The sequence below is a fragment of the Cervus elaphus genome, chromosome 20 (assembly GCF_910594005.1).
Source record: "Cervus elaphus chromosome 20, mCerEla1.1, whole genome shotgun sequence".
Taxonomy (NCBI): domain Eukaryota; kingdom Metazoa; phylum Chordata; class Mammalia; order Artiodactyla; family Cervidae; genus Cervus; species Cervus elaphus.
This window is the reverse complement of record NC_057834.1, coordinates 79,665,328-79,692,028: the sequence shown is the minus strand read 5'-3', so window position 1 is coordinate 79,692,028 and position 26,701 is coordinate 79,665,328. Positions and strand designations below refer to the sequence as shown.

At 37.9% G+C, this 26,701-nt stretch overlaps 1 protein-coding gene across 1 annotated transcript in view; it reads left to right on the top strand.

Moving 5' to 3' along the window:
• Positions 1–26,484, top strand: part of CLCA4 (chloride channel accessory 4) — a 30,387-nt gene extending 3,903 nt beyond the window's left edge. The window contains exons 2-14 of the mRNA XM_043878525.1: positions 1,432–1,572; positions 1,713–1,860; positions 6,144–6,252; positions 8,278–8,458; positions 8,794–9,012; positions 11,522–11,749; positions 17,583–17,760; positions 19,021–19,127; positions 19,828–20,043; positions 20,973–21,240; positions 24,065–24,235; positions 25,133–25,369; positions 25,709–26,484. Of these exons, the coding sequence (XP_043734460.1) occupies positions 1,432–1,572; positions 1,713–1,860; positions 6,144–6,252; positions 8,278–8,458; positions 8,794–9,012; positions 11,522–11,749; positions 17,583–17,760; positions 19,021–19,127; positions 19,828–20,043; positions 20,973–21,240; positions 24,065–24,235; positions 25,133–25,369; positions 25,709–26,151 (2,646 nt within the window). The 3' untranslated portion in view covers positions 26,152–26,484. The remainder of the gene's footprint in view (positions 1–1,431; positions 1,573–1,712; positions 1,861–6,143; positions 6,253–8,277; positions 8,459–8,793; positions 9,013–11,521; positions 11,750–17,582; positions 17,761–19,020; positions 19,128–19,827; positions 20,044–20,972; positions 21,241–24,064; positions 24,236–25,132; positions 25,370–25,708) is intronic.
• The last annotated feature ends 217 nt before the right edge of the window (positions 26,485–26,701 follow it).

Below are 26,701 nucleotides of genomic sequence, written 5' to 3'. Positions count from 1 at the left end.
AGTTGTGAGCATAGAGGTGTCAAGGGACATTAGTAGGAAGCTGCAGCAGATGAAAAGTGATGGTGAATATGAATGGAGGTATTGTGGGAGAGATCATTAATGTGGTGTGATCCTGGACATTTTCTGAGAGTATTATGGGGAAATTTGCTGATAGTTTAGATGTGTGGGATAGAGAAGGGTTGAGGGAGTAGGAGTCAGAAACTTCACAGGTTTTTGCTCGAATACTTGGAAAAATATAATTATAATCAACTGGGAAGTAACCTCCAACCTACTGTGGGAGTTCCGTAAAGCCCTTGTCGTACCGACAGCCAGTCCTCTGGTCTTCAGTTCTCTGTACTCTAACTTCTGGCTAATCCCTGCCCTGAGCCTAATCACTTTAATGATCTCTTCAATACACTAAGAGCACACTAGACCATCTTCCAGAGAAAAGGAAATACATCCTTGGAGTTTCTGAAGAAGAGTTATATTCTGGTCTTAGGTCAGGAAGAATTAAAAAGGAGGAGATATTTTCAAATAAAAAATACTGTAGACTGTGCTCTTTGCCAGCAACATGAAGAGGGTGACATCATCATCCAGCACCCAGTATTCTTCAATTTTTCAGTGGATTTGATCATGTAGAATAGATCACCAAAGAACCTTTCAACCATATATTTCCTCCACTAGATAATAAGCTCTTTTGAGGAACTATTTCTCCTATTAATCCTAACATTTTTGGGTTTGGGATACTAATAATATATTATTTTCACCTTGATGGCAGAGCAAGAAGTTCTGCCTAAAAAAGCTCTGCCTTGCCTATAAACATTTCCATTACTCCACTCCCTGTGCTCCCAACCCAACTGCCTCTCCTGAGAGGTAGTGAAAACTTCTTCTATGACCCATCCATATAAACTGTTTTTCTCAGTTTGCATCAGGTAAAGCCTTACCTTACTAGTAATTATAGTAGTGATGATATCAATGAGTTTTATGACTACCTTGTGTAGAATCCTTTTTTATAACTCATTTCATGTTTATGCCATCATTAAAGATAGGTTGTAAGAGTATATTAAATAGATAAGAAGGCTGAGATTCAAAGCAGTCACATAAACCAGTCAAATTTTAATAGCAAGAGGCTTAAGCTAGTATCAAAACGAAGTCTAGCTGCTTCCAAAGTCCATGCCCTTTATCATATTAATCAATTCCTCATAATGCAAACATAAGTATTTGCATTTTGATGTAGGATTACAGAAGACTGAAAGCTGTTAAATGTGCAAATTAAGTCATAATTTTGAACTGACAGATGACAGATTTTGATTTTTGGATCAGAAACCCTACTCACCAGTCAGCTGCTTTTTTATTAATGACTAACGGTGAGAAATGCCTGTGATGAATGCCTGTTCATTTAGTCTACTCTCCCTTGGCCAGCCTAACTTCTCTTTTTTCCTATAATAACAGAACATGGTGATTGATGCATCTACTTACCTGTTTGAAGCCACAGAAAACAGATTTTTTTTCAAAAATGTATCAATATTAATTCCAGAGAACTGGAAGAACATCACTCAATACAAGAGGCCAAAACATGAAAGCTACAAACATGTAAGAATCAAAAAGCATCTCTTAAAAATATTTTCTCTGCTGCTTCTCAAATTTGATGTTAATTAATCATTTCAGAATTTTTCACATAAATGTTATAATTTCTATTCTGATTTTTTAAACACCTTTTTAAACGTTCTCAGGCAGATATTAGAGTTGCTCCACCTACACTCCCAGGTAGATATGAACCATATACTAAGCAATTCACAGCCTGTGAAGAAAAAGGAGAATATATTCATTTCACTCCCGACTTTGTACTTGGAAAGAAGCAAAATGAATTTGGACCATCAGGTAGGAATTTTGGTTAAAACAAATATTTTGCAATGATTCCAACATGCAGATTTGTATCCATGTTTAGTATGCAGCCTCGTAGGCTTAAATTCTGACTCCCCTATGGTTGTGTGTGACCTTGGACAAGTGACCAAGACTTTCTGTGCTTATTTCCTTTAAAAATGATGAATAGAGGAGCTGCTCCTGCCTTATAGAATTGTTGGAAACATTAAACTAGATAATCCTTGTAAGTGTACTCAGTATTGTCTCTACAGAAATTTGAATACGGGACAGCCATGATAAATTTTTTACTTTAGGAACACATTTTAGATTTTAATTTTTCAGTTCTCCATTGCTGGATATTAATCACATGCCACCTCCATGAAAGGCAGATGCAAGGCAAAATGAAAAGGGCCAAGAGAAAACACTAATAGGCTGGTAGCTGCTATTATTATTCAACCCATTCTTTGAACCAGATGAACTTGTTTATAAGTGATCATTTTTACCTATGAAAATGACAATTTCATCTAGTTCAATCTAAGAGTTAAGATCATTTTTTGAAATGAACTAAAGCACATTATATTTCAGATGAAGATGAAAATCATTGTCAAAGCATGTCCAACTCATCACTAATCAATAAAAAGACTTCTTAAATTCGCACTCCCCAGAACCAACTTTTCCTCTTGCACTGCCCCTTCAATGAACATTATTTAGTCTTTTATCTTTGTCAAACAAGTCAGTCCTCATCCTCAACATTTTCTGGACCTGTTCTCCACCTCAATCCTAAAGCCCCATCACCCCATCCCATCCCAGTCTTACCTCTCCCCCTCACTTTGATCTGACCATGTTTGTTGTACTTGGCACCTTTAGCCCCTTGTGCCTTTCTAGATATAGTTTCTTTTCTACTTGGCATGTCCAGCGAAGTTGGTCATGTCACATACTAGTGTAAATAGCACAACTCCCTTACCACTTTTATCCTTATGTTTTATTCAACTGCCATTTCTCCATATTGAATTTCTAGACAGTTTCTTTTGACTTCTGTAGTATCTTTCCAAGATTGTGAAAGAAAATTATAAAACTAATTGGCATTGTTTTAAAAAACACACTTCACAAGATCAGTGAAGCTCTCAAATCCACTCAACAATGATTGGACTTGCTTCCTATCATCTCGTTCATTCCCCCTAACAGTTGTCCTAAATATCTATCACTTTTCTTAAGACCAATAACCAATCTTTTCCACCTTAAAAGTTAATGAACGCCTTGATTGAGAAAGTAGAAGCCCCTACCTTCTACCTTTCTACTTCCAAACTCATGTCCATGTCATCTCCCTCCATCTCCACCTGTCTTAGAAGAGGAAGATTTTCTTCAGTTTTTAAAAAACAATGCCCCCACTGGAGCTCTTATTCTTTTCCCACACTTCTCAGATTATCCCATCCCATAACTGACAGTTTCCCCCTCTTTCTTAGACAAGTATTTCTCCCATAATGTGATACATGTGTTTGTGGGAAAACTCAAATTCTGGAAAACGATGCCTTAAAAACAACAGGGCTTTGGGAGGAAATAAGATTAAGAAGAAACTCTTCAAAATCTATGCAATTTGTAATAAAAATGATAACAGCAAAGCAATAGTTCCCTGGAAAGAGTTTTTGGACCCTCAAGCAGCAGTTCAGCGTGTCTGGAAGCTACCTCCAAAGCAGATACTAGAAGTATACCCCCCACACACACACACACAGTGAAATACTATTGGAAGCAAGAACAGGACTAGTAGGAACTGAGCCAATAATTGAGATAAGAATGGAATTCTAAGTCAGAGGAACTGCTTTTTAATAACAATTGTATATAATTAAGATGTATAACACAATGATTTCACATACCTGGACATAGTAAAATGATTACCATGGTTGAGCTAATTAACATATCATCTCCTCACATAGTTACCCTTTTGTATATGTGGTGCCCTGGAGAAGAGATAGGTTACCCACTCCAGTATTCTTGGGCTTCCCTGCTGATTCAGACAGTAAAGAATCCACCTGCAATGTGGGAGACCTGGGTTCAATCCCTGGGTTGAACCCTTCCCCTAGAGGAAGACATGGCAACTCACTCCAGTATTCTTGTCTGGAGAATCCCCATGGACAGAGGAGCCTGGCAGGCTACAGTCCATGGGGTCACAAAGAGTCAGATACAACTGAGCGACTAAGCACAGCACACCACAGCACATGTGTGGTCAGGGTACCTGAATTCTATCCTTTCAACAAACTGAGGAAACCATGGGAGCCAGGCAACCAGCCATGAGCTAAAAAAGTCAATCTGACGTGGACTGTTCTAAAAAAGGAACCACAGATGCAGGAAGATATGAGTTTTCTTAAAGTTCACCAAATTTCTATCACAGTCATTGATATGAGAGCTTTTTCCTCCCACCCTGAAGGATATAAATAATTCATGCTCACTCATTGGCACCATTTGCCTAAGAAACCTAAAAACAGTGTTTTTAAACTTTAATGTGTAGAGTAGTAATTTAGGGGTCTTGACCAAATTCTGAGTCATTAGGTCTAGAGTAGGCACAACATTCTACGTGTCTTGTCAGCTCCCAGGTGATCCTGACACTGCTGGTACAAGGAACACATATTGAGTAGCAAAGGTTTAAAGAAGAAGCATGACTTCTTCATAATGGTGACATTTTCCCCCTATTTTCATGTCTCATGAGGTCATTACAGTTGGAGAAACACACATTGTAGTGGACCAGACTATATTTTCAAATTCTACCTCTCTATTTCAATTTCCACTAAAGTTTTTCTTAATATTGCTAAAACAAAAATGTAGTTATTCTTCTTTGTGCATTTTAAGCTTCGATTTAACCTTTATGCTTCTATTAATCCTGAAACTCTTAGGGAAAAAAAGTTTAGTTCTGACTCACTCTAGAACCTATCCTACTCAAGGACTCTATCTTACTCATATCTATATTTCTTAGTATCTAGTACAGTGCTGAATATATATAATTAAAAATAACTGTTTTTATTTAATTAATGCTTATATGTGCTAAGTACTATAAACTAATTACCTCATTCAGTTCAGTTCAGTCGCTCAGTCGTGTCCGATTCTTTGCAACCCCATGGACTGCAGTACACCAGGCCTCGCTGTCCATCCCCAGCTCCTGGAGTTTACCCAAACTCATGTCCATTGAGTCAGTGATGCCATCCAACCATCTCATCCTCTGTCGTCCCCTTCTCTTCCTGCCCCCAATCCCTCCCAGCGTCAGGGTCTTTACAAATCAGTCAGCTCTTTGCAGCAGGTGGCCAAAGTATTGGAGTTTCAGCTTCAACATTAGTCCTTCCAGTGAACATTGAGGACTGATTTCCTTTAGGATGGACTGGTTGGATCTCCTTGCAGTCCAAGGGACTCTTAAGAGTCTTCCTCAACACCACAGTCCAAAAGCATCAATTCTTCAGCACTCAGCTTTCTTTATAGTCCAACTCTCACATCCATACATGACCACTGGAAAAACCATAGCCTTGACTAGACAGACCTTTTTTGGCAAAGTAATGTCTCTGCTTTTTAATATGCTGTCCTCACTGGTCATAACTTTCCTTCCAAGGAGTAAGCGTCTTTTAATTTCATGGCTGCAATCACCATCTGCAGTGATTCTGGAGCCCCAAAAAACCAGTCTGCCACTGTTCCCACTGTTTCTCCATCTATTTGCCATGAAGTGATGGGACCAGATGCCATGATCTTTGTTTTCTGAATGTTGAGCTTTAAGCCAACTTCTTCACTCTCCTCTTTCACTTTCATCAAGAGGCTCTTTAGTTCTTCTTCACTATCACCTCATTAGACATCCTCAAATTATATTTTGTCTACAGCAGTGTTTTTCAACCTTTTTTTCATTATCAATCCTTAACAAGCATATGTAAACATTTTTTAAATTAGTTGTACCTTCATGAAATTTTAATACCATAGATGTGCTTTATATATGTTTATGCTATGGTAGAAGTAACTTTTGTAGGGATAAAAACCACAGTAATATCTAAGACTTTTTGACCCCTCAAGAACCAAAACTCAGAGTTCAAACTGTTCTGCCCACAGCATATACATAGTAAATGGTTTGTTGACTTAACAGATGTGGAATAAAAAATAATATGCTGAAACGAGATAATTAATGCAATGAAATATAATGCAACATGTGTTTTAGAAACAAAATACAAATGCTAGCAGATATTTAAATATTCTGGACTTTAAATTTTTTATTAAAATATGAGGGACAAGTTATGTCACTTAAAATATAATCATGGATTTGAAATATTTTCCCACAGGTAGACTGCTTGTCCACGAGTGGGCCCATCTCCGCTGGGGAGTGTTTGATGAGTACAACGATGATGAGCCTTTCTACAGGGCAAAGTCAAGGAAAATTGAAGCAACAAGGCATGAATATTTACATTTTTAAATTACTGCTGGCAGTAACTTATTTTCCTTAGACTTATTTCTTTAAAAGCCTTTCTTTCATTTTTGTCCCAATGTAGATAATGAATGCCATATCACAAAACAGAGCTTTTTGGTTTTTTAAGAAAATATACCTGAAAGAAACTGGTTGTCCATTTAAAATACACATAGATTCAAGAGCATCTGGTGGCCAAGTTGATTTATTTTTATACCTCTCTACCATAGCTGCCAGAACTCATTTTTGCTGAAGTTAATGCTCTATGTAAAGGGTTGTACTATGTTCTAGGAGGTAAAAATTATTTACACTACAAAAGAATGAAAAAATAAGTAGTGGAGAATGCCAGTTGAGCAGGAAATCAACCAGCTTCAAAGAGCCAAGGAGAAATTTCTTGAGATTAATAAAGTTTACGTTAAAATATCTGTGAAGCATCACACTTAACAATAGACAATCCCCTTGATTATGAGATCAAGAGAACAGAATATGTGGGCTAATAAATATAAAATCGGGTGCCAGCTGCTTAATCAACCTTAGATGCCCTGCTGGGAATGGGGACTTATTAAAAAATGTACAAATTTCAGTGAAGATTCTTCCTCAGCACCATAGCACCAACTTTTAGGATGCATATTTCAAAGATTATTATGTTGATAACATTTGTTTAGATCATGCATGCATGTTAAGTCACTTCAGTTGTGTCCAACCCTTTGCCAGACTATGGACGGTAGCTTGCCAGGTTCCTCTGTCCCTGGGATTCTCCAGCGAAGAATACTGGAATGTGTTGTCATGCCCTTCTTTCTCTAGGGGATCTTCCCAATCCAGGGATAGAATCCATGTCTCTTATGTCTCCTGCTTTGGCAGGCAGGTGGGAAGTTCTTTGTTTAGGTCATATTCCCCTAAAATCCTATCTCTGCTACAGGCTATTCATCATGGTTGTTAACATGTGAGAGTAAAAGTTGCTCAGTCATGTCTGACTTGTCCATGGAATTCTCCAGTCCAGAATACTGGAGTGGGTAACCTTTCCCTTCTCCAGGGGATCTTTCCGACCCAGGGACCTAACCCAGGTCTCCCGCATTGCAGGCAGATTATTTACCAGCTGAGCCACAAGGGAAGCCCAAGAAGACTATAGTGGGTAGGCTATCCCTTCTCCAGTCGATCTTCCTGATCCAGGAATTGAACCAGGGTCTCCTGCATTGCAGGTGGATTCTTTACCAATTGAGTTTTAGTTGTTAACATAGGTAATGCTAAGTCTGCTGAGTTTGGGGGCAATAGAGGCATAGACATATTTAGAAGACTTATGAAATTACTGAATAAAAGCTAGTCTTTGTTTCTTTAATTTGGACTGGAACACACTGAAAAGATGAGCTACACTAACATTACAACATATTTGCTGCAATCACTGTCACATGCAAATTCCATGCAATAAGACATATGTCTAAAATTCCTCTACTATTCTTTACTAGCCTTGGCAGAACCCCAGTCTTTCCTTCTAGCCACATTTCACTTTGCATAAAAATGCTCCTTGAATAATCAAAACACTTGTAGCTATGCAACATTTCATTCTTTTGAAGAAAATTTCTTTGAGTGAGGAATACACAAAAAGTCTTAGGCTAAAGTGGTACCAAAAGTAAATGATTTCACAAGATGCCTTTTCCAGATTCCTGCAATATATTTACCATCACGAGGTTACTGGGAGAGATGTTTGGAAAAGGGGAGCCTACAGTCACTAGTATAAGTGGGACAACAGAAGATTTAATTCCAGAGGACTCACCCTTTGCATAGACAGGAGATTCTACTTCAAATTTCCTTCAAAAATTTCTTGTAAAACAGATAAGCTACCTGGTGGGAACCCTTAAACTTTGCTGTCAAAATAGGATGTGTGTGGTATACAAATAAGGACAAAAATAATGATAAAGATCATTATTAACAACCTTGACAAGAAGACCACTTAATATTTTATAAAAATTTTAATGATTAGATTGCCTGAAAGACTAACTGTCACATATTTTCAGGTGTTCCACAGGTATTACTGGTTTAAATAGAGTGTATATATGTCAAGGAGACAGCTGTGTAACAAATAGGCAATGCAGAACTGATTCCAAGACAAACTTGTATGAAAAAGATTGTCAATTCTTCCCTGATAAAGATCAAACTGAAAAGACATCCATAATGTTTATGCAAGGTATTGATTCTGTAAGTATACCAATCAATCATTACTTCAGTTTGTGTTGATATATTTATAATCAGAGGACTTGTTATCATGTTTATAAATTATCTATAGGTGACCTGAGGGATTAGATGTAATATTATAGAATTCTTTGAACACTGGCTGGCACATAGTAAGCACTCAAGTAGTGTTACCTGTTATTATTGAAAATCTGCCTTACTAAAACATTTCCTCCCTTAAATCATATTTCATTCAATAAGCATTTTTAAAGAAAAGGTTTTTAATATTTTCAGATCTGTTGGTGAGTATTTAAATGCACCTCATATAATTTTTTTTTCATTTTATAATATTAACCTTTTAGGTCACTAAATTCTGTAATGAAAAAACCCATAACCGAGAAGCTCCAAGTCTACAAAACAAAATGTGCAATTATAGAAGCACATGGGAGGTGATCAGCAATTCTGAGGATTTTAAAAACACAACAGCTATGATGGCACCACCCCCACCACCTGTCTTCTCATTGCTAAAGATCAGTGAGAGAATTGTGTGCTTAGTCCTTGACAAGTCTGGAAGCATGGCGGTGAGTTCATGGGCCCATTTCTCCTGGATGTAGGGACAGGGCAGTGACTGAATGTCTAAGAACATTCTGACTGCTACCTGCACCTGGGTTCTTCTAAAATGTATGGTGACATAAGTACTGTCACCTCCTGTGATCTTGACCTCAAGAGGGGCAATGAACATTATAATGAAAGAAGGATGATAATAAGAGTTAGAAGGACCTAATCCAAGAATTTTCTTTCCCAGAAAATGGAGAGTTTATTGAGGAGAACTTTTAAGTCTTTAGTAAAACTTTTGTTCCAGGATCAGAACTGGAGATTGAAATGTGTAATTATTTCCTAGTCTTACTCCCTTTATCTATTGAAAATACTTGACAGGCATGAAGAAAGAGTTGATTCAGAGCTTCCAAACTATATTCCAAATCAAGGAACAAGATCAACCAGGAGGATTCTTAACATGTTTCTCTTATTTAAACTGTCTATAGGAATGACCTCCTTATGCTCAAAGACACAGACAAAAAGCATCACTATAAAGAAGATATGGCCAGATTCAGTCATTCATTCCTTCTACTATATTAAGAGAATGGTACTAGGCTGGTACTAGGCTTTAGGAATAGAGATCTATATCCTTGAAAAGTTAATAGATGAATAAAGAAAAATTTCACTCTCTTCCCCATCATGATTTATACTTAATTATATTTCAATATTTGGCATAGGTATCCACTTTGTCCAGGACATGGGCTGGTCTTCCAGGCTGGGCTAAGGGCATTTCTGTAGTACTTTCACAGGGACCTGGGTGTGTGTTCAGTCACTCAGTCATGTCTGACTCTTTGTGACCCGATGAACTGAATCCTTCGTCCATGGGATTTTCCAGGAAAGAATACTGGAGTGCCATTTTCTCCTCTAAGGGATCTTCTTGACCTAGGGATTGAACCCATGTCTCCTGTGTCTCATGCATTGCAGGCAAATTCTTTACCTGCTGAATCATCAGGGTTCCCCTCATTACTATATATTACATTGAAATTACACATTTTTCTCCCACTATTCTATGAATACCTCTCAGACTTGAAACCATCCTATCTAGGAACTAGGTCTTCTAGGACTTGAAGTAGTCTTATTCATCTTGTGTCCTTTTGTCTAGAATATGGTTTATCACATGTAGGCATTCAATAAATAATTGTTGAAATGAATGAACTATAAATGAGCAGATGGAATGTGTCAAAAGGATGGCACATTTGAAGCAGAATAAAGCATGCTGAAGATCAGGAATAATGCATTCAACAAATGGGGGTTGCTTAGTTAGTGGAAATGGCAGAGGATGATACAGCTGGCTGAAATAATCCACAGTACTACAGGGTTTCAGAAAGAACATCAGAGTGCTAAACCTCACCACATAGCAATGTTTTAGGAAGAGTCCCTGGGGAGACATGAGATTCTTAATTGGGAGAGAAGATGAGCAGTTTTCCCTAGACAGGATGCAGGCATAGTCAAGTTTAGAGGTAAAGCAAAATGGCAGACACAACCCTCTAAGATGGGGATGTATTATAGAAGAAGTTCCTCACTGTGGTTTGTTTCTAGGCAGTTCAGAGGGAAATTTGGGCATGTATTGGGAACAGGTGCCACAGTTCAATTGGTACTGAGGGACTGGACAAGACCAGTGCATGAAAAGGTGTACATCCCAGGGTATTCACCTAGAAAATAAGGACTTGAATCCTAATCAGTTACCAAAGAACCAATTACAGTTAATCCATTAGTGGAAATGTGGTGGGGTGTGGTTAGGTGTAGAAGCAGAAATGGGTGAGGTGGGATTTACAGTAAATTTCATCTTTTGGTTAGTCAGGTGGCCAGGGGATAGAGAGATTTCAGTCTCTAGTTGGAGTCCATGATGGTCTGGTTTGATATTGATATTATGGGACCTGGGGAGTAGTTTCATCTTGATACAACCAGAACAGAGGATCCCAGGAGTAATCAGGCAGTCTGTAACATTTGAGTCATCACCCTCCAATTCCAACCCAACCTCCACCGTACTCTATACCTCTAATTGAGGTGCTTAGAAGTCAAGGATCAGCTCTAGTTAAAAACCCATGTTCCTTAATATACTATACATATGTATTACATAAGGCTTTCCAGGTGGCTCAGAGGGTAAAGAATCCACCTGTAATGCAGGCGATTGCCTGCAATACAAGAGATGCGGGTTCAGTCCCTGGGTTAGGAAGATCCCCTGGAGAAGGAAATGGCAAACCACTCCTGTATTCTTTCCTGGAGAATCCCATGGACAGAAGAGCCTGGCAGGCTACAGTTCATGGAGCTGCAAAAGAATTGAACACAACTTAGCAACCAAACCACCATGTATTACACAATAAACAAAACTATATTTTTAATTTTATCAATTAAAAAAATTTGCTTTTTTAAATAACATAAATTACTATTGATAGAAAACCTTTAACAACAAAATCTGTTCACTCATTTTATGTGATCTTCTATTACTTTCCTGTCAAAAATTACTTGTTTTTGTTACCCGTTTTTATTCAGACTTATAATCGTCTAAATCGAATGAACCAAGCGGCCCAACATTTCCTGCTGCAGACTGTCGAAAATGGATCTTGGGTGGGGATGGTGCACTTTGATAGTTCTGCCTCCATCAAAAGTAATCCAATCCAAATCATAAGCAACAGTGAAAGAAGAAAGCTCTTGGGAAGTTTACCTACAGTTGCTAGCGGAGGAACTTCCATCTGCAGTGGAATTAAATCAGGATTTCAGGTGAAAATCATACTTCAAATATACTTTGTTTATTATTAGAACATTTTAATGTTAAGTGATGCTCCTCATACTTGCTGTCTAATTTTAACATAACTAATTCTAAAAAGTAGAGAACTAATCACATAGAGAAATCCACTTGTCCATCTTTTCATTAAAAGAAATCAATGAGCAAAGTAATGGGTAAATAAATGACTATTACAGTTTCACTGGAGTGTAAGGCCAATGAGGTCAGAGACTTTGTCTTATAATGGCAACCCACTCCAGCACTCCTGCCTGGAAAATCCCATGGATGGAGGAGCCTGGTAGGCTGCAGTCCATGGGGTGGCTAAGAGTCGGACACGACTGAGCGACTTCACTTTCACTTTTCACTTTCATGCATTGGAGAAGGAAATGGCACCCCACTCCAGTGTTCTTGTCTGGAGAATCCCGGGGACGGGGGAGCCGGGTGGGCTTCCATCTATGGGATCACACAGAGTCAGACACGACTGAAGCGACTTAGCAGCAGCAGCTGCAGTCAGTGCTCAAGGAATGTTAATTAAATAAGAGGGCTTGAGCAGCAAGAGTCATCCAATTTTAAGCAATGAAGCAAGTTATATGGTATGATTCTCCTTCAGAGCAATCCTCATTTTAGCTTCTGTTATATATTCAGTTAGGGAAACTAATGTTTATCTGTCAAAGTTCCAGATGTAGCAGGAACTATTAATCATACTTAGGGTAAGGAATACTGGTCATAACATGAGTTGTGACATCATCAGAGTACTGGCTATACTACTTACCAGCCATGTGATCTAGGCACAGTCTTCAGCCTCCTTGGAAGTTAGTCTCCAATGTCTTATGTATAAAATATAGGAAAATAAGAATGCTTAACTCGTAGGATTATTATGAGAATTAAGCAAAATGATACATGTTTGTACTTAGGACAATAGTCATTATACTACATAGTAAACATATAATTCACATTAATTATTATTACAAATATTATTTTTATCCAACTGGTCATCTTGAGCTCAAAATTAATATCAATTGCATCATTTTCCTGCTTAGAAAACGTGTCCCTTCACAGTCCTTAAGACAAAGTCTGAATTCCTCAGTGTGATGTTATTTAAAAGCTTTTCATTCTATGATAAACTTGCCCTCACCTCTCTTGCCAACCTTTGTTTTCAGTTCTCCGTTACCAATACTCTATGCTTCAACCAATTTACAACACACATTGTTCTCCAAGCCCCTATGTACTAACAGCCTCCATACATGTAATTCTCCAGTCTAAAATGCTTCTTTTCTGTCTTTGCATGCCCAAATTCTATCTATTCTTCAAAATCCTTGCTCCTTCATGCAGCTTCTCCTGATACTTCCAACTCTATCAAATGTCCTTCTTTTATGAATTAATGGCATTTTAGTATAGTTTTCTAGCATGAAGTCTGGGTTCATACTCCAATGATCACTTACCAGATTTCTTACCCTAAGCATTCTTCACCTCACTAGCTTTTAATTACCTCATCAATAAAATTAAGTATGAATGTTAGTCTGTAGGGTTGTTCATGTTAATTTATTCAATACATATTTACTGTAGGGAGTAACCATAATATATTATAATTTATTAACACATATTTATGTAAGAAGAAAATCTCACATGTTAATTTATTGGGGAACAGATAATATACAGATAAATGTATCAATAATTTTTTTAATTGAAGGTTGTAGATATAGTCTTGTGAAGTGACCAAACAAATGTGATGTGATTAAGTAAGAGGGAAAAGAGGGACAAAGCCTACGTTAGAAGAGAGGATCTATCTGAAGGGTGATGGTTAAGCTAAGATTTGAAGGATGAGAAGGAGCTAGTCATTCAGGTAGAAAGAAAAGGGTAAAGTCCCCTGGGAATGAGGTGAACAAAAACTGAATTATTTAAGAAATGACAGAAGCCAGTGACACTGGAATTTGGCAAGTAAGGGGAATGAAATGTAATGGCCAGGTAGAAAATGGTGATATTTTTCAAACTCTCAAAAAAATATGATGAGGTTTGTATTTTAAACACAACAGAAGGGCTTTAAGCACAAAAGACAAAATTAATTCATATTTTTGGAAGATGACTATGATTCAGTTCAGTCGCTCAGTTGTGTCTCACTCTTTGTGACCCCATGAATCGCAGCATGCCAGGCATCCCTGTCCATCACAAACTCCCGGAGTTTACTCAAACTCATGTCCATCAAGTCAGTGATGCCATCCAGCCATCTCATCCTCTGCCATCCCCTTCTCCTCCTGCCCCCAATCCCTCCCAGCATCAGGGTCTTTTCCAATGAGTCAACTCTTCACATGAGATGGCCAAAGTATTCCGCTTCAGCATCAGTCCTTCCATTGAACACCCAGGACTGATCTCCTTCAGGATGGACAGGTTGGATCTCCTTGCAGTCCAAGGGACTCTCAAGAGTCTTCTCCAACACCACAGTTCAAAAGCATCAATTCTTCAGCGCTCAGCTTTCTTCACAGTCCAACTCTCACATCCATACATAACCACTGGAAAAACCTTGATCAGACAGACCTTTGTTGGCAAAGTAATGTCTCTGCTTTTTAATATGCTGTCTAGGTTGGTCATAACTATCCTTCCAAGGAGTAAGCGTCTTTTCATTTCATGGCTGCAATCACCATCTGCAGTGATTTTGGACCCCCCCAAAATAAAGTCAGCCCCTGTTTCCTCTGTTTCCCCATCTATTTACCATGAAGTGATGGGACTGGATGCCATGATCTTAGTTTTCTGAATGTTGAGCTTTAAGCCAACTTTTTCACTCTCCTCTTTCAGTTTCATCAAGAAGCTTTTTAGTTCCTCTTCACTTTCTGCCATAAGGGTGGTGTCATCTGCATATCTGAGGTTATTGATATTTCTCCCAGCAATCTTGATTCCAGCTTGTGCTTCTTCCAGCCCAGCATTTCTCATGATGTACTCTGCATATAAATTAAATAAGCAGGGTGACAACATACAGCCTTGATGTACTACTCCTTTTCCTATTTGGAACCAGTCTGTTGGTCCATGTCCAGTTCTAGCTGTTGCTTCCTGACCTGTATATAGGTTTCTCAAGAGGTGGGTCAGTTGGTCTGGTATTCCCACCTCTTTCAGAATTTTCCACAGTTTATTGTGACCCACACAGTCGAAGGCTTTGGTATAGTCAATAAAGCAGAAATAGATGTTTTTCTGGAACTCTCTTGCTTTTTCGATGATCAGTGGATGTTGGCAATTTGATCTCTGATTCCTCTGCCTTTTCTAAAACCAGCTTGAATATCTGGAAGTTCACAGTTCATGTATTGCTGAAGCCTGGCTTGGAGAATTTTGAGCATTACTTTACTAGCGTGTGAGATGAGTGCAATTGTGTGGTAGTTTGAGCATTCTTTGGGATTGGAATGAAAACTGACCTTTTCCAGTCCTGTGGCCACTGCTGAGTTTTCCAAATTTGCTGGCATATTGAGGGCCATAAAAGACATAATTAATTCATATTTTGGGAAGATGACTCTCGTTACCCTATATCAAATAAAATGTAAGGATTTTACATTTTAGTAGAGTAGTAATCTAGAGACAGGTTGGGATTTTGGAGTTGGATTAAATTACAAAATGTGTAAAACACATTTAACTCACAGCAAATTTCAGTAAATGGTAGCACTATAATATTATAATTCTCTTTATTGAATATATTAGTTTTGCCTTTGCCAGTCATCTCTATATTTCTCCAGTCTCTCACCCAACTCCCAATAAATATCTTTAAGTGTAATTATTTCCATGAATACAAAATCCATGTAGTTCCTGCTGAATCCCCAGCAGTCAGTACAGTGAAAACACACTGCAAGTGTTCAGTGAATAAAATAATACAAGGGAGACATGAAGGACAGAGAACTCTGCTTCATCTTTGAATCTTCATTTGTTCCCAAATGTGTAGGGGGGATGTGATGGGGATGCTGTATAAATGCTATAATACCTGAAAGCATTTCCTAAATTTTAATTTGGTTCTAGTGTACATTGAGCCATATTTCACATATATTAAAAATATACATTCAGAAAACTAAGATCATGGCATCTGGTCCCATTGCTCCATGGCAAGTAAATAGGGAAACAATGGAAACAGTGAGAGACTTTATATTTGGGGGCTCCAAAATCACTGCAGATGGTGACTGCGGCCATGAAATTAAAAGACGCTTGCTCCTTGGAAGAAAAGCTATAACCAACCTAGACAGCATATTAAAAAGCAGAAACATTACTTTCCCAAAGAAGGTCCATCTAGTCAAAGCTATGGTTTTCCAGTAGTCATGTATGGATGAGAGAGTTGGACTATAAAGAAAGTTGAGTACTGAAGAACTGATGCTTTGAAGTCACTTGGACTGCAAGGAGATCAAACCAGTCAATCTTAAAGGAAATCTGTCCTGAATGTTAATTGGAAGGACTGATGCTGATGCTGAAGCTCCAACACTTAGGCCACCTGATGCAAAGAACTGAAAAGACCCGGATGCTGGGAAAGATTGAAGGCGGGAGAAGGGGACGACAGAGGATGAGATGGTTGGATGATATCACCGACTCGATGGACATAAGCTCCAAGAGTTAGTGATGGACAGGGAAGCCTGGTGTGCTGTAGTCCATGGGGTCACAAAGAGTCTGACACAACTGAGCGACTGAACTGACTGAACTGAAAATTATATATAACAGTCATTCTTTGCCTCAAAACCTGCAAAAATTGAAACAAGACTGGTCACATTGTATCCTGACACCAACATTAGTAAGACTTTTTTACATTGTAAACCTTTCTTTGTAAACCTATATACATCTCCACTACAAGTTCAGGGAAGCCACCAATAGCCTATCATTTTTTTCCTCTTGGACTAGACTCGGTTTCTCAAAATGATGTGTCAAGAAGCCACTTCCAATAAAGCTGTCAAAGAAGATGAAATACAGTTGCCTTCCTGAGATAAACTCTCTTTATCCTTTTTTTCTTTATCCTATATTCAAAGCTCTGTGATTCAAACTGTTTCGCTTTATAGGAAATTGCTCAAGCCATAAATAGGACACATTCTCAGTAAGTCATATATTCTCTTCAGTTCAGTTCAGTTCAGTTGCTCAGTCATGTCCGACTCTTTGCGACCCCATGAGTCGCAGCACACCAGGCCTCCCTGTCCATCACCAACACCCGGAGTTTACTCAAACTCATGTCCATCGAGTTGGTGATGCCATCTAGCCATCTCACCCTCTGTCGTCCCCTTCTCCTCTTGCCCCCAATCCCTCCTAGCATCAGGGTCTTTTCCAATGAGTCAACTCTTATATTCTCTTAGCACCATTAATATGCTTAGCTATGTTCTTGTGACTATTAGAGATTAATTAAAAATTGTATAACAAGATTTTTAACCTGTGTAGAACTTTCCATATCTTTTGTTTATTAGCATACTGAGGATACCCTAATTTGGAATCAACAGCTTCTTTAAAATGTTGAGGTGAACTCTTAATACATCTAGCTGCATATAGAACCAAAGAAGCAGAAAAATATTTAATGCCATTATATGCTTGATGTCTGGTTTTCCTGAGTGCCACAGAATGTGATGTCATAGTTATTGAACTCAAGTAGGATTTTCCATACCCCTACTCCCACACAATTTCATCTGAGCAAACATTTCCTACAGTGGGTGGACAGAAAATAAAAAGTCCTGTTTAAATTCCCCTAGCATTGTGGATTACAGATCCTTTGATTTAAAAATGAAGCTCTCTCCTCTTTTCTGCACATTATTTTCTATATCCATTTTATCCTAATCTCTCCCAGGCCTAGTTGACCTAGGATCACCTATAATAATGCTCTGGTTATATTTGTAGGCAATTAGAAATGCTTACTTCCCAATAGATGGATCTGAAATAGTGCTGCTGACAGACGGGGAGGATAACACTGCAAAGTCTTGTATTGAGGAAGTGAAACAGAGCGGGGCCATCATTCATTTTATTGCTCTTGGACCAGTTGCTGCACCAGAAGTCATAGAGATGAGCACTGCAACAGGTAAAATATGACATACATCCTTTGATAGCAATACATAAATGTAGAGGCTGACAATTCAACAAGTCCTCTTAAGCTCCTACTCTGCAGGTTCTGTGCCAGGAGCTTGGGATCAGAGTTAAACCAGACATGATCTCAATGTGCCAATAGTCCTGCTGACCCGAGAGACAAATAACACTGCTAATCAGAAAAGCATAGTCAGATAACACTCCTCCATACCAAGAGACATACATAGATGTCAAACACCACGTGAGCAGATGGAGTCATTGATTCTCTCAGCATTGAATAGAGTCAGGGAAACAAGGCATGAGAGACGAGGAGCTAGACATTTATCAATTTGTTTCCTTTCTCTGGAAGAAAAAGGATGACAGAGAATATAAAGCATGTTGGGGTAACAATGGAAGCCATATTGAAGGATAGTGAGAAATACGTGAGACTAGAGAATAGACTGGAAGTTCAGGATGGGTTTAACAGAAGCTCAGGCTATAAATTTAGTAATAACAAGGTTTCTAGATTAAACATAAAACAGCTATTATCTTACAGACAGAGACATGTGAAGAAAATGGACTACATGTGTTCAGTGCCTTCTTAAACATAGTAGAGAATATATAATTTATAACATTATAAAAATCAATTATTGTATTGAATTGACCTCTAATGTTACCAAACAAACACTTGCTTTTTAATGCTTAATTGTACAAACTCCCATCATTTTGAAGTAATTTTATAGCCATTGTAAAGTATTTCTGTCCTAAATATCCCTCCAAAAGTATTGTTTTTAAACTTGTCTCTATTGCTTACCATTTTTTTATCTGCTCATTGCCAAATTTTGTCAGGATGCTTCAATATGAAATCTCTTTAACCTTTCTGATTCTGATCTACTCTGGCAGGAAAACTTGAAAGCTGATATGGTTAGAACGTATCTTAAATAATCATCAAAGTGAATACTTTTCCTAAAGGTTATGTGATCCTGTGAGCTTTAGTTCATGAAGTTAGAGCATCTCCTTTCATATTCTTTAGTTAGTTGATGCATTTAAGTCAGAAAGATTTCTATTAGTGGAGTTTAAAGGTAGCTTACCTCCCAGTTATGACATTTTTAAGGTAACATTTCAGAGATAATCTTTATACCTATCCGATTTGGGTTTATTTTTATAATACATACTGAAACTATGGTTTTGTTTACCCTGATATCGTCTTAATCACTAAAATGTGAAAAGCACTTATTTTCTGAAAAGCAACCTAGTTAATGTATTTACATTTTAGGAGGAATATATGATTATGCTTCGGATGAAGGCCAGAACAATGGCCTTATTGATGCTTTTGCGGCCCTTGCATCAGGGAACATCGATGCCTCCCAGCAATCTCTTCAGGTCAGAGTTCCTAGTCCTTGAGTATTTATGTTTGGATTTAGACCTAACCAAGAAAAATAATCTGGTTGTTACAAGTTTTGAGTTCTATATCATCACCAGGTGGCTCAGTGGTTAAGAATCTGCCTGCCAATTTAGGAGATGCTGGGTGGGGAAGATCCCCTGGAGGAGGAAATGGCAATCCATTCCAGTATTCTTGCCTGGAGAATTCCATGCACATAGGAACCTGCAGGGCTATAATCCATGGGGTCACAAAGAGTCAGACACAACTGAGTGACTGAGCACTTTATTTTAAGTCATCAAGAAAATGGTAAACTGAGGGCAATACACACACACACACACACACGCACACACAGAACTAATTTTCTCAGAGGTAGTTTAGCACTTTAATGCTAAATCCTAGTGTAGGTGCTCACCAAGACAACTGGGAAAATAATCTCCCAGGGCCATATCTCCAACTGTAAATCCCATTGTCCTGCTCTAATGCTTTTATTATACCCTGTTCTCGCCTCAGTAGCTATATTTCCACACTTTCTGACTGACAACTGTCACATCTCAATTAGCTTTCAAAGAGATTACAAGCCTAAGTGGTATGCCATATTTAAGTTTGTTCTCAAGGCAGAAATTTAAAAATATGTAAAACAGAAAAAAAGCATAAAATTACTCTCTTCTACAGTTATTAATTTTTAATATATTTAAACAGCTTGAAAGCAAGGGATTAAAACTCAACAGTAATGACTGGATGAATGGCACTGTAATAATTGATAGCACTGTGGGAAAGGACACATTCTTTCTCATCACGTGGAACCAGCAACTTCCCTCTATTTATCTCTTTGATCCCAGTGGAATATCAATGGGGACTTTCATAGTGGATTCAGCTTCCAAAATGGCCTATCTCAATATTCCAGGAGCTACAAAGGTAAGCAATTCATTTTTAGACCTCCCAAATTTTATAGGTGAAAATACATCATTTGATATCATAAATATGAATGCCAATACTTGTATCATTTCAAAATTAAGATAAAGTAGAATGTACTTGGTATGACTGTATGGTCCTGAAAATTTTGGTGACAGAGGAAAAAAAAAAAGAACTTAAGCATTTAGAAGAAAGGAAGAGAAGGGAAAAAATTAAGTAGGCTAAGGATAACTTTGAGGAGACAGTGTAGTAAGTCTGTGCAGCTTGCTGTGTAGATAGCTACAGAGCTATTTCTTAGTACTACCAGGTCATAGGAGAGCTTCCCTCATAGCTCAGTTGGTAAAGAATCCGCCTACAATGCAGGAGACCCCAGTTTGATTCCTGGCTCGGGAAGATCTGCTGGAGAAGGGATAGGCTACCCTCCCCAGTATTCTTAGGCTTCTCTTGTGGCTCAGCAGGTAAAGAATCCGTCTGCAATGTAGGAGACCTGGGTTTGATCCCTGGGTTGGGAAGACTCCCTAGAGAAGGGAAAGGCTACCCATTCCAATATTGTGGCCTAGAGAATTCCATGGACTATTGTCTGTGGGGTCACAAAGAGTCGGACACGACTGAGTGACTTTCACTTTCACTTTTCACCAGGTCATAGAATCTGTAGACTCTGAGATCTGAGGATAAGTCCAAGATCAAGGCAAACTTTCCAAAACTTATTTTTACCAATGGAGATTTCATAAACTTTGGATACCAGGCATGATAATAGGATATTCTTTCCAAACTGCCTCAACTCTTACCTCTTTACCCTCAAAACTCTTAAAGCTCTCAAAACTGTTTATTTGGTAACACACTTAATAGTTTAGAGTTAGATAATGGAAAAACAGAAAATAGCTTGCTGTTTCTGTTGTTGGATACTTACTCCATTTTTATTGCATTTGTAGGTGGGTGTGTGGACTTACAACATTCAAGCAAAAGCAAGCCAAGAAACATTGACTATAACAGTAAATTCTCGGGCAGCAAACTCTTTTGTGCCTCCAATCACAGTGAATGCTAAAATGAATAAAGATACAAACAGCTATCCCAACCCACTGATTGTTTATGCAGAAATTGTACAAGGGTATTTACCCATTCTTGGAGCCAATGTGACTGCTTTCATTGAATCGAAATTTGGAGAAACAGAAGTTTTGGAACTTTTGGATAATGGTGCAGGTAAATCACAGATTTCTCTGAACCAGTCTAAATTTTCATAACTCAGGATATGTTATGAGTCCCTGAGGAAGTGTGGGGCAGAGGGACAGGCATCAGAAAATTGATGCAGATTGTGGATGCACAACTGGACCAGGGTGAAAATCTATCCAGGTAACAACTCCAAAGTGATTTGCCAGTGTCTCACAGATGGTAGAGCACTCAATGAATTTTATTTACTGTCATTATTGTTCTTTCTTTCATTTAGACAACCAATGTCTTCCAATAAATAGGATAGTGTCATTGCTGAGATTGAGGACAGCATCAAGAATTCTGAATAAGTGATTCTTAGGGGTATATAATCAAGAAAATCTGGCCAGAGACAGTGAAACACAAGTAGTTGTATGGAATGAAGCAGTACAATTTGGGTCCCTGGCAGGGAGGGGATGACAGTCATGAGAAATTCCCAACAGCTGGATAAAAGTTCACATATAATCTTGGGAATTGAGACCAAAGGAAGCTAGATCTGCCATCAGAGAGAAGGGGACATCACGGGGTCATCATCAGATACCAGATCTGACTGGAAGGTATCAAAATAGAGTGTTGATCACTCTCTATCTCCTTGGTCTGTATAGGTGAGTAGTACTGTCTTTTAAAACATTTTCCCAATTCCGAATTATTCTGGGAACTAAAACTTCTTTAGAGAGGTCATTTAGTAAAGAAATGACTATCTCAGTAAACTTCTAAGTTGTCAGAATTTTCAATTAGCTTCTTTTCAGTGCAGTTAAATCAGCCAGCTTATAACCTATCATCAACTAGAGTTGGCCCTGTGAAAAGTTTAGAAGGCAAAAGTCTTTGCTTTATCAGTGCCTTCATCTAATACGACAATATTTTCTTAAATTATCCTGTGAATCTCTTTCTCCCAACCCCTTCCATGCTACATTAAAACTCCTATATCTTGTTTCATTTCTCAAGGAGAAATAAAATTTCTCAAATAAAACTCAAATAATTTGGGACACCTTTACCTAAGAAAGCATAGGTGATTAAGAATGGCTTTACCTAAGAAAGCAGTGGTAATTAACAATGATTTGGAGCAGGGGTTCTCAAATTTTAACATAAAAGTGAAACTCCTGAACAGCTTGTTTTATAACACAGAATGGGAACGCTGGAAAAACTTTCATTCCTAATATGACCCAGAGAAATGCAGATGCTGTTGGTCTAAGGATTTCATTTTAAGAATCTCTCTCTTAGAGTCCTAACCCTCCCGAGAAATGTGTTTGCAAGTTAACAAAACTCTCTAGTAGTGGTGATATGAAGAAATATCCTTATGATACAGTATTCCTAAGCTCTCCTAAATGTTTATTCTAAAAATAGATGGGGTTTTCCACTGTTAGACCAGAAAATTAATCGATCATAGTATAAGAGGTAGGGATTAAAATGAAAAATGAGAGATTGAAGATAAGTTAAAATAAGTAATTTGTAGGTGATAGCAATGAGAATTAAATCTTATGCAAAGAAAATATTTCTTTAGTGGGGATCCTTTGATTCAGAGAGAGAGACAACGTAATTGTACTTAAAGCATGAGCTGCAAACAGACTATCTAGCTGAGAAATGGTAAGAAGAATGCTATGATAATCTGCATATGAGTTCATAAAATGAAGGCATTAAATACACATGCATAGGTATCAGTATATATACCATTATGTCTATGTAATAATATATTATTACAAATAGAAAGGTAAAAAATGGAAGCAGTGAAAGATTTTATTTTCTTGGTCTCCAAAATCACTGTAGTGATTGCAGCCATGAAATTAAAAAAACTCTTGCTCCTTGGAAGAAAAGCTATGACAAACCTAGGCAGCATATTAAAAAGCAGAGCCATCACTTTGCCAACAAAGGTCTGAATAGTCAAAGCTACAGTTTTTCCATTAGTCATTTACAGATGTAAAATTTGGACCACAAAGAAGGCTGAGTGCCAAAGAATTGATGCTTTTGCACTGTGATGCTGGAGAAGACTCTTGAGAGTCCCTTGAACAGCAAGGATATTAAACCATTCAATCTTAAAGGAAATAAACCCTGAATATTCATTGGAAGGACTGTTGCTGAAGCTCTAATACTTTGGTCACCTGATGCAAAGAGCTGATTCATTGGAAAAGACCCTGATGCTGGGAAAGACGGAAGGCAAAAGGAGAAGAGGGCTGAAGATTAGATGGTTAGATAGCACCATTGACTCAATGGACATGAATTTCAGCAAACTCTGGGAGATAGCAGAGGACAAGAAGGCTTGGTGTGCTGCAGTTCATGGGGTCACAAAAAGTCAAACACAACTTAGTGACTGAACAACAATCACAACAAAAATAATACACACACACACACACAAACACACACACACACACACACACACACACACACGGGCTTCCCAGATGGCACCAGTGGTAAAGAGCCCACCTGCCAATGCAGGAAACATAAGAGGCTCAGGTTTGATCCCAGGGTCAGGAAGATCTCCTGGAGGAGGGCATGGAAACCCACTCCAGTATTCTTGCCTGAAGAATCCCATAGACACAGGACATTGGTAGGCTACAGTCTACAGGGTTGCAGAGTCTGACACAACTGAAGTGACTTAGTATGCATGCATATGTACACACACAAACACAGTACCACAAGGATATCCATCCAACGAGATACTGGTTGGCAGAGCAAAATGGAAATATTCCCCAAGGGGTCAATCACAAAATAGGGAGATCTATAAAAGCAATATGCTTATAATGCCCATACGCTTGACTTAGGAAATACTTAAGTTTTTCTTTTTCTTTACATTAATAATTTATTCCTTCACTTCCTTAACAAGGTGCTGATTCTTTCAAGAATGATGGAGTCTACTCTAGATACTTTACAACTTATAAAGAAAATGGCATGTATAACTTAAAAGTTCGGGCTCATGGAGGAGAAAATGCTGTCACAAGGAGCTTAAGGCACCCACCGAATAGAGCTGCATACATACCAGGCTGGGTAGTAGACGGTGAGTACTTCATAATGTCTGAAACTCACTGGTGACTTGAATAATTGTGAGTTGGTATGATTAAGGCTACAAATATTCTATAACTTCAGAGTATAGCTTCTCCCATTTCTGGAATGAATTCTCAGTCATATGACAGTTTGCCTCCAAATTAACCTAAGCTTTGGTACAGTGTCTTTGGTATAGACATTTCAATGAAAGCCAGCCATTATTACATTTGTTTGGAGCATCTGACCTGTATCAACAAAAATTTGCCACATTTTCAGTTTAGGATGAAGTAAAGAGGCTAATATGTTATGTACTTAACTAGAAACCAATGGTAGAATTTATCCATCTGATTATATATGCTTTTATTTGCAAAGTAAAGGAAAAATGTGTAGAGGAAAGCGATGACAAATAATAAGAATGCATTTTTGTTAGCTTTCCTTTATTTTGTCCCTTATGTCACCCTTATAGGGGCTTTCTGTTGCAATATAATCTGAATATTATTCATTAGCACTTGCAACAGGGACGAAGTGTGAAACCTGACACAAGTGACTGAAAGGGAACCAGTAGAAATTCCCCCAGATTTATTCCCATCTTAAAGGTAATTTAAGAAATAAAGCAATTCCTTTATTTTTAAAGCATATATTAACTATATAACAATATTCCCACTCAGGACAGTCTTAATTCCAAAGCAATTTATTATCCAATTCTACCCTACAATACTCTGGTCAGGATGCTAAAGAAAGAATTCTACCAACTGCATCCTTATGACCTTGTAATCAAAATTAATAAAATGAAACTGTGTATATGGGAAAAAAGGAGGGGGGGGAAATGTAGGATAAGAAATACAATTCAGTGAGTTCTGAAAATATTAGTGCAGATTTGTCCATTAAATACCAGGAATTTGTAATGCAGGCAACATTGAAAGGAATCCATCAAGACCTGAAAATGATGAGGACACTCAGACAAATGTGGAGAGTTTCACCAGAACAGCAACAGGAGGTGCATTTGTGGTTTCCAATGTCCCACAGTCTCCCTCATCCCTTGACGTCTTCCCACCAAGTCAAATCACAGATCTTGAGGCCACATCACATGAGGATGAGATAAGTCTAACGTGGACAGCACCAGGAGATGATTTTGATGTTGGAAAAGGTAAGGACTATGTGTCATGCACTGTTGATTAAGTGAAAGTTGCTTGTTGCAAAAGCAAGTGTCTAAGGGTGTGTGAGAGGAAAATAATTTATAATTAATAGCTCAGCAAAGTATTAATTTTATAATCTCATGTTATGAATCATCAAATGTGGCACATTATAACCTGCCATGTATAATTTGCAGAGTATAAAAATCAGAATTCAGCTTTTATGGGAAAATAAATAAGGCTCTGGATGTGAGCATAACTTTGGCATGACTAACAGCATTTCAGAGGAGAATGAAAAAAGATTTCATATGGTATGCTCTAGTTTCTAAACTACATATAACTTTTTTTCTTAGTTCAAGAATATATCATAAGAATAAGTGAAAGCATCCTGGATTTAAGGGATAATTTTGATGATGCTCTGCAAGTAAACACTACTGCTCTGTTACCCAATGAGGCCAACTCCAAGGAAACCTTCACATTCAAACCAGGAAATATCTCAGAAGAAAATGAAACCCACATTTTCATTGCCATTCAAAGTGTGGATAAAAGCAATTTGACATCAAAAGTATCCAACATTGTGCAAGTAGCTTTGTTTGTTCCTCAAGAAGATTACATTCCTGATGAAATTCATCCAGATCCTAGTCCTGATAAAAATCCCCCTAAGTCCGGACTCAGCATTTCTGCCTTGGTGTTGTTAGTGGTTGGCTCTGTGGTAATTGTTAGTCTGATTTTAAGCATCACCATTTATTTCTTAAACAAGAGAAGAAATCCTAGCAGACCTAGAACAGGGTTTTAAGAATATATCAACAACAAAATTAAAGAATGTTTCAGAATTTTTAAATTTATCATGTGTGAAAATTATTTTAAGTTTTACAAGGGACACTTTGACTAAATATAAACATGCAGAGATATTTGAAAAATTGTAAATCAATATTAAATTAAACAATTTTTATTTATTAATTTATCAAAAGGTGATAAAGATCTTTTTCATATTCATACCTGGTTACATATTATCTGACACAAAAGTTCTCTATAAAAACTCAAGTTTCATCAAGAAGTTAAACCTGTCTACTGGAGTGGTCAAAATACAAATGTAAGGAGGCAAATAAACATTATTTTCAAGAAATAATTTGGTCTCAGTATTTTTTAGTATAAATTGATTTTATTGTATTCACTGAAGGTCTTTAATTATATACTTGTATCAGTTCAGTTCAGTTGCTCAGTCATGTCTGACTCTTTGCGACCCCATGGACTGCAACAAGCCAGGTCTCCCTGTCCATCACCAACTCCTGGAGTTTACTCAAACTCAGGTCCATTCAGTTGGTGATGCCATCCAACCATCTCAG